The sequence below is a fragment of the Hippoglossus hippoglossus genome, chromosome 4, assembly GCF_009819705.1.
Source record: "Hippoglossus hippoglossus isolate fHipHip1 chromosome 4, fHipHip1.pri, whole genome shotgun sequence".
NCBI classification, from domain to species: domain Eukaryota; kingdom Metazoa; phylum Chordata; class Actinopteri; order Pleuronectiformes; family Pleuronectidae; genus Hippoglossus; species Hippoglossus hippoglossus.
This window is the reverse complement of record NC_047154.1, coordinates 22958242-22973107: the sequence shown is the minus strand read 5'-3', so window position 1 is coordinate 22973107 and position 14866 is coordinate 22958242. Positions and strand designations below refer to the sequence as shown.

Sequence of the window (14866 nt, the reverse complement as noted above, 5' to 3'; positions counted from 1 at the left end):
TACATGACTCACTTAATAAAATCATTAAAGTCATAAAAAAAAATAGCAACAAGGAAACTATATCATATTATTCTATATTTTTAAATAAAATACCTAGAAACCCTGTCTCCTGGAAACAAATTTTATTTAGTTATTTTTAGGGCTATTTAATTTATAGAGCAAATACGTAAAGAAACTTACTATGTTTTCTAAGAACAGGATTTTTGAGAAGTCGTGGATAAATCAACACAATGTTCACTTTCAACGTATTTTGTTAACAAAGAATAAAAAAAACTTAACACAACAACACATTGCATTTAAACTACAACCATAAGTTTATATCACGTCCCCAATATAGTGCAACCTAGCTGGTGAATCTAAAACCATGATAGCCAGTGGTGTCATGTAGCAGAGATAAAAATATTCTCATTAACATTCACTCGTTTTCCCAGAGGGCAAATACGAATGATTGTTTGTTGCCAGAGACCAAACCAATAAGTGTTCCTGACAAACACGTCGGCAGCATGGCACCGTAACACTGAGAGAAATTAATTAATTCCAAGTGTCAACCTGCGGTAAACAGACAGCTGCAGTCAGGCGTTAAAATAAATTGCTGTATCGACAAAGTGCTGGTTTAGATTAAATCTGGGTGTTGCCATAATCAGAATACTTTGGCTTGGCTTCGTGACCGTTTGGCTCGATGGGATTTTATTTTGAGTCTCGTTGTGTTTCAGTCGCTGAGCTTGGTTTTTGGATTGCAGATGCACCAACAGGCAGGAAAGCAGAGATATGCAGAAGAAGAGGCAGCTGGTGGCGTGTTGAGGATTTTATTTCCTTAGTACTTCTCTGTAGTGTTGCATTGATAGCTAGCATAGCACATTAGCACGGAAGCTGGCTAATGTGCGTGTCCTGAGCATGAATCTGTTTATTGATTGTTGTTGTTGTGACGATCGTGGCAGCACCATGTGTCGGGCCCGCCCACTGAAAAGGCCTGACAACCAAATACGTCTGGAGCATAATTCTTCACATACTTTGTACTATTCATGTACTACGTATGTTACTGGAGTATTCCACCAGAGGGCGCACCACAGATCTTAGACAGTATTTAGATAAATCTAAAATATGGCGTAGCGGTCTTCGACTTTTGCAGGTTTCCGTGTCCAGTGTCTTTCCCGCTGTTGTGACAAGTGTATCATTGCGAACAGAGCTCTCCTCCATGTTTATTGCTGATGCCTTCCTTACTGACACAAACTGCCCCTACACTGCCACCTGTCGGTCATGTGTGTATTGCATCAGGCATTAATATCTGACGACACACCAAGCAGTTGCAGGATACGCAAAGGCAGCCGTGAGGCGTACGTGTCGTCCGAAGCAAGTGTACCTCCGGCCTAACTCCACATTTTCCTCGCAGTGGCTTTGATTCAGCTCTTTGATGCCAGGCCCGACGGCTTCTCGTCAGCCCACGGTGCGGTGCAGGCTACCTGTTTGGCTGCTTGGCACGCGTGCTGAGGTTTTCCCACTTGTCAAGACGGGCTCAGGTATGCTGGGCCTGCCGCGAGGAATGCAGGGAGAGAAAAAAGAAGAAGAAGGATCCCATCTGATGAGAGGGAGGGAGGGTGCGACCGAGAGAAGAAAGTGCGAGCCAGATGCTTTTGATAGGAAAAAGGAAATTAATGGCCAAGCAGTGTCGTCTTGATGTGGTCTCCATGGCGACCAGTTTAAGCTGTTGCACATCTGCAGGCGAAAACCAAAAACAAGTTTCAAAGTAAGTGGATGCACTTATGATTAAGTGCAGGATGCCCCGCGGCAGAACGCGGCACTGCACTCTGCCTGATGTGGCACTGAGCTGCGGGGGGGGGGGCTGTGGGAACATGCGAAATATCCACCATTTAATTAATTTATCGATACTGAGGAATTCACTTCATCAGGATTCAGTCTAATGAAGAGAATAAACTCTGTCCGGGTTTTACCTCGGCCACATCCTCGACTGATTTACAGAAACCACACTGAGGTTGTTGGTTTGAATCCGTGAGGGTGTATTTGAGCTCTGAAGGTGGATGATGATGATTATTGTATATTGTGTAGCAGGATTTTAGTGGTAAAGAACCCAGGAGACTTTTCCTGCTCACGTTAACGACTGATTCTGTTCTTTATGTTGTTTTTTCCCCATCAACACTCATGTCAGCCAGGGTCCGATCTCCTGTAGGCCCCGATAAAAGGTTTCAAATCTTTACACCTTGGCTGCAGATGTTCAGTCACCACTGAGCTCTTTATATTCAGGAGGAGATATTTCATTTTCTGCATCTACAGGACGACTCACGATCCTCTGAGCTGCTCATCGCCGTGACAGGCTGAAGCAGCTCCAGTCTAAAGAGCCGTCAGGTTTTCACAAAGCTGTTTTCCTTTTCCCGCTCTTCACAACTGTAAATGAAAGTCACACTTGAAACAACACCTCAGACATCACGGACATTGTGGGGAAACACAGTCAGAGTCTGTTCTGTCGAGGTGTGAACATGTTTTGCTGCTGCATCAGTCAGGGAGACGTTCCAAACCTCAGCCGAGGTCGGAAGTTTCGCTGTCAGGTGTTAAAGTTAAGTAGGATGGACACGGAGCTGCCGGAGACGGGAAACTGAGCCAAATCGTGCAGGTCTTTGGCTTTAATGGAAAAGAAAATGTCGTGATATGTTGAAGGGAATTACATCAAATCAATGTCCTTTTGTTAAAAGTTCCCCTCATGGGTTCTGTGTCCTCTTCCATATTTTCATAGTTTGAATCCCATGCTTGGACTCTGAGAGCAGAAATATCACATATGTTTTATTTTTATTGGACAGCTTTCATTTATGATTCTGCTCTTTAAAGTTCTTGCTTTTATCTTTTTATACTCACAGCAAGTTTTAATTTGCTTTATCTTTCCCCTCACTTTCTACTTACTATGTTCATCGTTATGCACCGGAACACCAAAGCAAATTCCTTTTGTACGTGAAAACCCTCTTTTCAATTAACTCGATCCTGATTCTCATAAAAGTATTTTCCAAACTTTTACATTATAAACGATTTCCTCTGCGTTTGGGCGTCTCGTCCACATGCAAACAGCATTAAGTCATTGACAATATAATATCTGCAGTAATGTACAGGGTTTGCAATTTTCCAAAAACAACTATATGTCAGACAAGTAGATTTTTTAAATGATGAAACATGTTGACAAAACTTCACCTCCCGTCTTTCGTGGGAACAACCAAGTGCAGCATCGTGAACGACGTCCAGATGTCCACGTTTCAGTGATGCACCACATCTCTTCCTGTAGATGAAACCACTTCTTCACTGAGGGTTGTAATTAAGAGCAGCAATAAACACTTTTCCCTTTACACAGGGTTGGAAAACACTTTGTATAAACTAGTTCATCTCAAGATTAACCCTGATGGCTGATATATATGTATTTAAGTGTAAAGAAAATATTATAAACAATGAGAGATTTCCAGCTCCCTTTCTCTGGCAGTCCCGATTCCTCTCTGTCTCTCTCTCTTCCTCTCTGTCTCTCACTCTCCCTTTGAAATGCTCAGTATCTTGGTTTTTCTTGCATCAACGGGGCCTCAGGCGTTAAGGAAACAATCAATGAGGGTCCCTGCAAGTGTAGTTCAAACCTGTGTGTGTGTGTTTGCCCTGCAGGATGTGGACTTCTCTAAATATATGCTGAAGCTCGAGGGCAAAACCAGCGTGAGCAGCCAAAACAGGCTACAGAGACTGACCCACATCCTTTTCTCTCCTCTCCTTGAGCAAGGCACCTCCCTGACAAAAGCCCGTTCAATCTGCCTGCATGTTTGCAAGCTTGCTCTTTGCACATGTGTCAGTTAGTGCGTCGCCACTGTGCTTATTTCTGTTATTCCAAGCAAATTAAGGTTTTATAGCAGGATGCCAACTGCTCCCTTTACCCAGCAACCCAGGAATGCAGTAAAGCATATGTGTCTGTGGTAAACGCCCTGTGTCGTCCGGGTCGGTGAGCAAACCGACAACGAGATGCTAACATTAGCTGCAGCACATGTTCACCCCCCCGAAAGACGATGTCCTCTTGGTGCAGTTTTAAACGCCAGCAGAGGAATCGCTCCGACGTGGACGTGACTCTGAAGCTGACTGACAACGAACCGGAGCCTCGGACCAACCTGTCATTAAAGTTGTAGAGTTTCTTTCCAATATATGAATATAAAATCATAGTTTTTTTAGTCTTCCGTGGGGTAACTAAATATTTTGTGATTAAAAACACACATAATTTAGCTTCCTGTATATATACTTGTAAGTAATGGTCACCATTGGGTTCGTCTTGTCGTGCAGGGAAAGACTCTGTCCCCTCAGAGCCTCCACATTCGACTGCATTGCAAAATAAATGCATAGGAATGAAAATGAAACCTGTTCATGCCTCCAGCTTTCTGTTTTATTAGGCGGCTTGAGATTTGGGCGAACACCAAACCACAAATCCTATATTTAAAAATCATCTCAATCTCCTCCATTAAATGAGAAAAAAAAATGTTTGCTGATATAAACAGAGAGAAATGTTTTATTAGGCTTTTATCTCAGGGCGGTGACTCAGTCCTCCGTGTGGAGCAGTCCCGCCTCAGCAGCTCAGCGTGCTGTCACTGTCTTTATCGTCAACCTCTTCTCCGAGACGCAGCAGCAGCACCGGCCTCGTCAATCTCTGATGTAGTTTAATATGTTGTCAGGTGGATAAAACACCACAATTATCACCAACGACGCAAAAAACATTTTAGATTTGACCAATCAAATAAAAACTATAAGGGGTGGAAGGCGCCTCCTGTCTGGGGGCGCTAATCCAACCATATCAGCTCTGAGGATTGAAAAACTTGGTGGTAACACACACACACACACACACACACACACACACACACACACACACACACACACACACACACACACACACACACACACACACACACACACGTACCACCGGCAAGTGCAAGTGCCAATGAAAGATTCATAGAGCAGTGATGATGAAGGCGTCTACTCTTCTGCTCCACTTACCACAGTCGACAAATTCTGCCCCCAAATCCACACCCACACCCACACACACCCACACACCCACACACACACACACACACACACACACACACACACACACACACACACACACACACACACACACACACACACACACACACACCAACGCAGGGCCTGTTAAAGAGGGAAGAGATACAGCTGTGGGGTACTTACTCACCCTTAACCTTCCCAGATGTGGACACGCATACACACACATACACACACAATCCTGAGGCATCTAGCATCAAGAGACTAATGCCTCAGACTGTTTTCTCGTGTGTGAACACATATATTTGTGTGAAAGAACATCGTTACATGAACCTGCGTTTCCCCTAAAGGTCAGAATACATGTTGAAGTCGAGCGCTGTTCTCTCCTGTTCTGTACGTTTCTATATTCTTATGGTAACGATCAGTTCTTCCAGCACCAGGTCCCAGGTTGAGGTTTGTGTGAGTCACGCTGTCATGGTCATTGGCTGGAGTTGAACCTGTTCTGTTGTTCTCAGCATAAAATGAAAACTTCTAATTATTGCTGACTTTCTTCATAGTTGGATCTATTGATATTTTCCATATTGCATCTGCGGCAGAACTTTTAATACTACATCTGTCTGATTAAATCCAGAATTAGTTGGATTCATTCTCAGAGGAACAGAAATGTATTCAAAAGCATTTCCTTACACTTCATCTAATAATTGTTGATATAATTCCCTGACTGCCAGCGACATCCTTATGCGGTTCGGGAGGTAGAGAGGGTCGTCCACCAGCCAGAAGGTTGGTGGTTCGATCCCGGCACCTTCAGTCTGCATTGCAAAGTGCCCACATAGAAAAGGCAGCGTGGACAGGAGTGCTGTATAAATGTGATCGTGAGTGAATGGGTGAATGCAACTTGTACTGTAAAATGTTTTGATGGGTCGATTAGACTGGAAACTGATTCACTTCCATTTCAGGCTGGTGTTGAGACTGATTCGATTGGATGGTGAATGACATGCTCAGCCGATTCATTAATTAAATTACAATCAAATGAATAATTAATACTTTGTCTTTTCCCCGCTGTGCCAGGTGAACATCTGAGGATGTGTCCTCAGGGTCCGACCTGCTGCACCAGCACCATGGAGGAGAACCTGTCCGGTCTGACAGCCCGAGAGACCGAGGGGCTGATCAGAGACGCTGGCAGGTCGCTGCAGGCGGCTTTCAACGCCCTCCACAGGAGCTTCGACAGTAAGTAGAGTGTGTGTGTGTGTGTGTGTGTGTGTGTGTGTGTGTGTGTGTGTGTGTGTGTGTGTGTGCGCGTGTGAAACACTCATTACAGGCTGAGCTCAATAGCAAAGCTTGAACTCAGGGGAGTGCGACATTTGTATGTTGTGTATTTGTGAGTTTGTGTTTGGTACAAGCTCAGGCTGTGCTCACACACAGTTCTGCAGCTCCAGTAGTGTGTGTGTGTGTGTGTGTGTGTGTGTGTGTGTGTGTGTGTGTGTGTGTGTGTGTGTGAGTGCTGTGTGTGTCCTGTGCATCAAGGAGACCCCTGACTGGGTGTTATAATGAGAGCAGAGTCAGCCAGACACAATGAAATGTGATAAGCCGATCCCCTGATCTCTAAGGGGTACACACACACACTAGCGTACACACACACACTTGCGTACATTCACACACACACACACACACACATACTCACTCACTCTCTCTCTCACACACACACACACACACACACACACACACACACACACACACACACACACACACACACACACACACACACACACACAAACAGAGGGGTGTCCCCCTCGGGCAGTGGCTGGTTCAGCTAATGAGCAGTTGACCCACTGAGGAGCCGAGCCTGCAGATCACTGCACATCAGAGAAAGAGAGGGATGGAGGGAGGAAGAAAAGAAGTACAAAACCCAGAAGTGCCACTGATAACCACAGGGACACCGACAAATACAGCGAGTGAGAAATGTGTGATTAGAACTGAGAATAACCTGAGAATCCAGATGAATTAGGGAGGGAAAGAAAGAGGAGAAAGAGGAGAAAGAGGAGAAAGAGAGCAGCAGCAGCAGCAGCAGCAGCAGCAGCAGCAGCAGGAGGAGGAGGAGGTGTAGTCAGAGGAGGACAGTATTATTAGTCTGAAGGCAGCAGGCCACCTCAGTAGCAATAATGTGGCCGTCCATCTGCTTGTGGTTAGAACAGGCTGGCACTGGTCCACAGCCTTTGAAGAAAGAGGGAAAAGCCCGACTCCATCGCTGACTCCCTTATTCTCTGGGTTTGACCTCAGCATCACTTTGAATCCATCTGGCAGCCGAGGCCAGAAGCCTGAGAAAGACGTTCGACCAGATCCATGTTGGATTGTAAATAAAGTTAATTAGAGTCATGGCTGAAATAAATATATTGATCTTTCAAGAACAGTAACATTTTAAAAAAACTTACAATTCTTGGTCATTTTGTCAACAAATAAATTCAAACAACCTCACAGGGATTAGTTTGAATCATAGACTGAACTTAAAGATGGACGACATGACAGCTCCCCAAATTGGAGCCTCAGCGTCTTGATCGCCGCCCTGTGGCTGGCTGCAGTATAGGTCATAAATCCTGCCTCCTCCATGTTAGTGGATGGGACGTTGACAAAAATATACAAATAAAAAACTACCGTCAAACAATTATCTCTCTGTCTCTGCAGCGTCTTTTTTCATTGTGTTGGTTTTTCTCCTGTTTTGGTTCAGACTCAGATTATTATTAGTGACACTTACAGAGAAAAACTCGTCGGCCAACTGGACCTGACCAGCACAAAACTGCAAACAACGTTAGCATGTACCTGGGGAACATAGAGGAATATTGTGCAGCTAAAGAGCTTGATAATGGTCTAAGAAGTTAGTGGTGGGGACCAAAACAGAGCAGAAAGTAGAGTAATCATTGAACTGAAGTTTGTCACGTGGCCAGAAACCAGACCCCAAATGAAGCTAATGCTGCTTTAATGTTGTCTACTGGATGTTTGAATGGGCAACTGTCAATGTGCCAACACGATAGTTAAATGTGAGCGTGATCTTCACCTTCTCCTTCCATCTTTTTCTTTTGTCCTCTCTCCCGCTCTCTCCTCCAGCCTATTTCACTGAGCTGCACAGTCAGTCCGAGCGCTCCCTCCAGGAGGCGCTGTCTCCGCTCGGCCCTCTGTACTCCCAGAACACCCGCCTGTACGGAGATCTCTACAACGACCTGCGACAGTACTACCGGGGCTCTGCGCTCAACCTGGACGAGACGCTGTCGGAGTTCTGGTCCCGGCTTCTGGAGCGCACGTTCAAATCCTCCACCCCCACAGAGGTGAGCACACACACAGACAGAGAGGGGTTAGAAATGAAAATGTGATCGTGAAGCAGATCTCCATCCTTTATCAGGTGTTTCGTAAATGTCTTTCTCCTTCATTGTGTCTGCCGCTGTCACCTCTGTCTACAAGGTCAGCCTATCAGAGGACTACCTTGAATGTGTCGCTAAGCAACAGGAGACGCTGCGGCCATTTGGAGACGTCCCTCGGGACATGAAGGCGAAGGTGATCCGGGCTTTTGTCACAGCCCGGTCGTTTGTCCAGGGGCTGGCAGTCAGCGGAGAGGTGGTCAGGAAGGTGTCGCAGGTGAGTGACTGTGTGCGTGTGTGTGTGTGTGTGTGTGTGTGTGTGTGTGTGTGTGTGTGTGTGTGTGTGTGTGTGTGTGTGTGTGTGTGTGTGTCTGTGTGTGTTTGTGATACTGACAGATAGACTGAGGAAGAGGTAAAGTGAGAGAGACATGGTGTGTTGAGTGAGAGAAAGTGAAAGTTTGAAAGTTCAAGATGCAGTGTTTGTGTCGTAATGAGAAAGCATCGCGTGTGTGTCTGTGTGTGTGTGTGTGTGTGTGTGTGTGTGTGTGTGTGTGTGTGTGTGTGTGTGTGTGTGTGTGTGTGTGTGTGTGTGTGTGTGTGTGTGTGTGTGTGTTGTTTGGCTAAGTCCCAGTAGAGCAGATATGATGGATGCGTCGGCGTCACACCCTGTAACTGTCAGAAGGAAAAAAAACATCTCCACCCTAAAAATGAAAAGCAAAGATCATCAAATATTTATATATCAGAACAAAGCTCTCGTTCAGAGCGATGACACTGATGATGTCAAATTACGATGTTTTTTTACTCTTAATGCATTTTTTCCCAGAAACTCAGTGTGACTGTGTGTTTGTTTTTTTTACACCCTCATTACTTTATTAAAGCTTTATTCGAATCTTTGAAATAATGGGTTCATTCCAGTTCTACAATTTAAGGGATCATACTGGTATATTTAACTTATTTAATTAAACCCAATTTCCCCCGTTACAGAGCTCGTAATGTGTCAGACTTTTACAAGTTTGAATGTTTTCCTCTCATAGTTGCAGACGTCCGTGAGTCCCCAACCTGATTCATTTGTAAAACAAATAAATAAATAAAATCACATTCCTGCAACTTCCTTAATCAAGGAGATCTTTGTAATAACTAATCTAATAATAACTAATATATTTTTCACTTCCAGTCACTGACTCTCCCACTTTGAAAACCTCTGTTGTCGTCCATCACAGTGAAGTCTGCATTCATTTTTGTCAAAGCTGCATTATAGTTGTGATGCGTGCAGACTTTATGAATTGATCAGCACTTCACTGCACAATAATAATGTAACGCTGACACAAATCGACGCAGACTTGATGTTGACAGGAATGGATTTAACGACGCAAGGGAAGGGAAATGCATCCAAATGTCTCAAAGTCTAAAACTCTACAGCATTGATTTAAGTTTGAAACTTTCCATACATCCCATCAATTTCCTGAACTCCTGCTCTTACTTTGGAGTTTTTTCTTTGGTTTTGGGGGGGGGGGGGGGTGTAGGTGTAGAATGACTGTGCAACTGGACACCTTTCATGACTTGTGTGTAAATGACCAGGAGGTGTAACAGAACCCATGTACTGTTGAAAGACTGACAAGATGAGCTGTCATCATCGCCGTCTTCCTCAGGCTGCGTCTCCTCTAATGTCACAACAGCGCCCTCTACGGTTCTGTCCTCCCCCAGAGATATTTATATCATCAGGTAGATGATTGGTTTCTAACTGTCCTCTTCCCCTCCACCAGGTCTCTCTGAGTGTGGAGTGTACCAAGGCCCTGATGAGGCTGGTTTACTGCCCTCACTGCCGCGGCATGAGCTCCGTCAAGCCCTGCTCCAACTACTGCTCCAACGTCATGAAGGGCTGCCTGGCCAACCAGGCCGACCTGGACCCCGAGTGGCAGAACCTCATAGGTACGATTCAGAAAGGGGAAGTACCACATTTAAAGTCTGAGTGGATTCCTGGAGCCGACACTGGATCTATATAAAATATCTCATATCACAAACCCAGTGTAAAAGTGGAACAGGCGGTCATATTTCATTATACTGATGATGAATCTCACAAACAGATGTTCATCAGGCCGAAACAAGCAATTCACACTATATTCATCCACAGAGATTAAAATACAAGGACTAAAAGGTTTTGAGGGTAAATTTTAATCACACATAAAGCAGATAGGAACTCAACCACAGGGATAAAAGCAGTATTACTACACACATTAATAACCACACACATTGAATTTCAAAGCACATTAATGTTAATATATCTTTATAAAATCTCTGATTCTCAGTCAAGATTTGCTGAAGACGTTTCAAAGTGTGAGGAACTATTTAAATGACTGTTGTATTATTCATACAACTTGTTTTCTTTTTCAGTATCACTTATAACTAGAATGACACTCAGACCAACCCCCAAATTTCACTCACTCATGAATATCAGTCCACTAAATATACCTGATCCATTTATTATGTCCTAAAGAAACAAAGAAAATGTTGAAAAACGTTCTTAAGAAAGTGAAAGAAAATTCAAGATCAAGATCTGCAACAAGATTTACTTGGTTTTCTCTCCTCTCCTCTCCTCTCCTCTCCTCTCCTCTCCTCTCCTCTCCTCTCCTCTCCTCTGCTCTCCTCTCCTCTCCTCTTCCTCTTCCTCTTCCTCTCCTCTCCTCCAGACACCATGATCCAGGTGGTGGCCAGTTTCAGCACAGAGCCCAGCCTCGACGTGGTTCTCTCCTCCATCCCTGCTCGGATCTACGAGGCCGTTCACTACCAGCAGGAAAACATGGACACGTTCACAGCCAGAGTAAGACATCTCAAGTCAAGTCCTCATCTCAGTTGGTGTCATCGCTCAGTCTGACTGCAGACGAGCACCCGAGCACATTTCCCAGGGAGCGTTGTAACTCCAGTAAGATGCCAGCTCACGCTTATGTCTGCAGTCCTGCACGAGCTGCTCTTATTTGTCAAACCCGCCTCCATCAGGTTCATGGTTGGATTAGTTTTGCAGGTCAAAGACCATTTGGGAAAAATGCAAAAATCATCCAGAGACAAAATATTTATCCTTAAAAAAGTGCTTAGTGGTAGAGCTCAGTAATGGCCTCCAGTGGTGGTGGCCTTAACCTGTCAGTTTCTATCCTTCTAATGTCACGAGGAAACATTAATATGCTGCTAAGCTCCCATAATTTAGTAAATGTCCATACTGTAGCCTTTGTGTATGTCGCCGCTTATTATTGGACAAGCACATCCATAAACAACCTGAGACACATGTTCTAACAGTTTGTAAATCCAAGCAACCTTAGAGTTCGAATCGCTTGTCTGTGGTGACATCTAGTGGATCATTTAAGCACTCACATCTGGTGTTGTGCAGAGTATCAGACCAGAGGTGTGTGTGAGGTCACATACACAGCTTCCAGTGCATGTGTGTTGAACTGCAATGTGTGTGTTTGCGTGTGTGTAGGTTTACCAGTCATGTGGAACGCCAGGGGAACCAGACACAGGAAGTCCCGCCCCTCACGAGCAGAGGAGGAAGAGCGGCTCGCTGACGGCCTCCGAGTACAAACCCTCGCCGACTGCTGGGCTCAGGCTGGAGATGCAGGTGTGTACATGATCCACACTCAAAGTAAAAACTCTTCAAAAAAACATAAATTTAAAAGAAAGAACCTTTAAAAAGTGACGATATTATCAATAAACGTCATTGAAAATCTGAATCAGTGAATTTGAGATGCTGCCCTGATGTTGATGTGTGATGGACTAGAATTTAAATTCCAAATGTTTGCATGACTTAATGTTCATATGAGATCCCAGGTGATTTATTGTACTTTGCATCAACATCAGCACATGTGGTCACACAGGGAATTTAACGTCCTTGAAATTTTGATTGTGGTGAAAACACATTACGACTTTCTTTGGATTTTAAACTTGGGGATCTTGGCACCTGTGAATTTCAAGACCAAAACTTTTTCCTCACTCCCGGATGTTTTCTGTCCTCAGGTATCGGACCTCTCCAGTAAACTGAGGGAGATGAGGCAGTACTGGGTCCAGCTCCCGGTGGCACTGTGCAGCAAACTGGCAGCAGGAGGCACCGCTCAGGATAAATGCTGGAACGGCATCTCCAAAGCCAGGTGAGGAAGACAAAACAAGACACAGGCCGAGTGCCAGTGTTCTGCCTCAGGGACTCACAGACTTGCAATCCTGGTAAATCAGTGAGGGCTAAGGAATGTTTTCTCGCTTAGAAACTTTCTGATCCCTTTATGCTCACTGTCGGTAAGTCAGAATTACTACGTTTCCAAAGGGTATCACCCAAAGTTCATAGCGGTGTGACTTGGGTAAACAAACCAAGCGGCAACGTAACAATGAAGAAACAAGCGGGGAAGGAGCAACCAATCCCGATATTGAAATAACATGAAAAAAAGTTAGGGCGTGTTTTGACCCATTTAGGGAACTGATATCTATGAGTGTTTGCAATTTGGTGCAGCTCGATTGAATTCAAAGGGACTTGACTGAGGCTACTACTTTTTCATCTTGTAGGAAGTGAGATAGGTTTCCTGCAACAGAGTGAAGTTCACTCTGAACACTTTCCTGTTCTGAAATCTGTTCTGCACACGTTGCCTTTCATGCAGCACAGACAGAAATGTCTGTGACAAAAAGAAAGCACGTAACACCAAACAGCTAAAAGATGTTTCTGAGGGGAAGAGGGTGAAGGAGAAGCTCACGATGAAGCTGCTGTGATGCAGTTTCTGCCAGAGACAGGAAGCTGTTTCCTCTCAGACAAGCTGAAAATAATCGCGTACGGGAATTTATTCAGAGTTTAAATTTATTCCACATTCACATCCTGCAACACAAGCATTCATGGCCACACAAACACACACCCCTGATGTTTGTCTCAGCTTCCATTAATCCATGTATAAATGGATTATAAAACAATTTGATGCCATGTTGACAAGCAAACATGTTATCCCCCCCCCCCTCTGTGCACACACACACACACACACACACACACACACACACACACACACACACACACACACACACACACACACACGAAAGCGGTTGGATTAAAGCCAAGTGATGAGATTTATCCTGAGCAGAGCACACCAGAAATATGACGGTCATATACAGCATGAAATATAGCGTGTGTGTGTGTGTGTGTGTGTGTGTGTGTGTGTGTGTGTGCGTGTGTGCGTGTGTGTGTGTGTGTGTGTGTGTGTGTGTGTGTGTGTGACCATGGCAGGGAGTGAATCATTACTGTGATGAACTGTTTGAAAAGCTACAGCGACATCTAGTGGTTTTCAAGAGAGCTCAATAAATGTCACAGGCAAAATTTCAGCCCTAATAAATTCTAGTGGAGTGGAATATGTGATACAGTCCTGTAAACGTATATATGTTATTTTGCCATTAATTTAAATAATGGCGGCACAGTGGTGTGGTGGTTGGCACTCTCAAGCAAGAAGGTTCTCGGTTCAAATCCCAGCTTGGCCTGTGTGGGTTTTTCTCCGGCTTCGTCCCACAGTGCAAACACACGCAGACTGGAGTTTAGTGACCGTAGGTGTGAGTGTCATGTTTTTTTACACTCTACATAGAACCATACTAAAGTTTTGAACCTCACATCCCGTCCCCGTCCTTCCTCTCCTCCAATCAGATATCTTCCAGAGGCGATGGGCGACGGCCTGGCCAATCAGATCAACAACCCAGAAGTGGAGCTCGACATCACAAAGCCAGACATGACGATCCGGCAGCAGATCATGCAACTTAAAATCATGAGCAACAGGCTGAAAAACGCCATCGATGGTAACGACGTGGACTTCCAGGATGCAAGTACGTGTTTTTCAAATATTTGTTTACACTATTAATGTTTGTCCCTATTACAAACTTAGCTGTCTCCCACAAAACAATTCATTAATGGCCTGATTGTCTGTGTTAAACCAGTGTTAATAACAACTGGGAACTGATAGTCCCAGTTAAACTTTATTAAAACAATCAAAATGATTCCTTTTATTAAGGTTATTATTCCAAATTTAGTCATTTTTCAATTATTATTAATAAGTCTGAGCTTTTTATGGAAAATTAAAGGCGATGTCTCTTTAAAAACACAATTAAATCTCCTATTTTTCAAACAATCGAGACTTTCTCTTACAAAAGGTATTTGCTGTCCTCCCTCTCCGATCATCTCCCCAGGTGAAGACATCAGCGGCTCAGGAAGCGGGATGTGCGTGGGTGGACATTGTCCTCGGGGCAGGCCGGGGTTGTACGCCTACTCGCCAGAAAACAACCGAGTCCGAGGCGCGGCCACGTCTCAAACCGGCCTCCTACTCCTGCTCCCATTGGTCGCCCTGCTCTTCCAGCGATGATGGACCGCTGCCGCCTCCAATCAGACTCTGAGGTCTACAGCAGGGCTGAACTGTGGTATGGACTGGGAGAGGTTGGAAAGTTACCTTGCCAAAAAAAAAGTTCAAAAAGACATTTTGGACAAGATTTTCTTTGACTTCAGAGAGGAG

The 14866-nt window shown here is 44.6% G+C and overlaps 1 protein-coding gene across 1 annotated transcript in view; it reads left to right on the top strand.

Moving 5' to 3' along the window:
- The window catches only part of LOC117759859 (glypican-1-like), a 35439-nt gene extending 20573 nt beyond the window's left edge, over positions 1-14866 (top strand). The window contains exons 2-10 of the mRNA XM_034582320.1: positions 6082-6240; positions 8113-8330; positions 8464-8637; positions 10124-10289; positions 11048-11178; positions 11830-11967; positions 12363-12493; positions 14011-14186; positions 14547-14866. Of these exons, the coding sequence (XP_034438211.1) occupies positions 6082-6240; positions 8113-8330; positions 8464-8637; positions 10124-10289; positions 11048-11178; positions 11830-11967; positions 12363-12493; positions 14011-14186; positions 14547-14719 (1466 nt within the window). The 3' untranslated portion in view covers positions 14720-14866. The remainder of the gene's footprint in view (positions 1-6081; positions 6241-8112; positions 8331-8463; positions 8638-10123; positions 10290-11047; positions 11179-11829; positions 11968-12362; positions 12494-14010; positions 14187-14546) is intronic.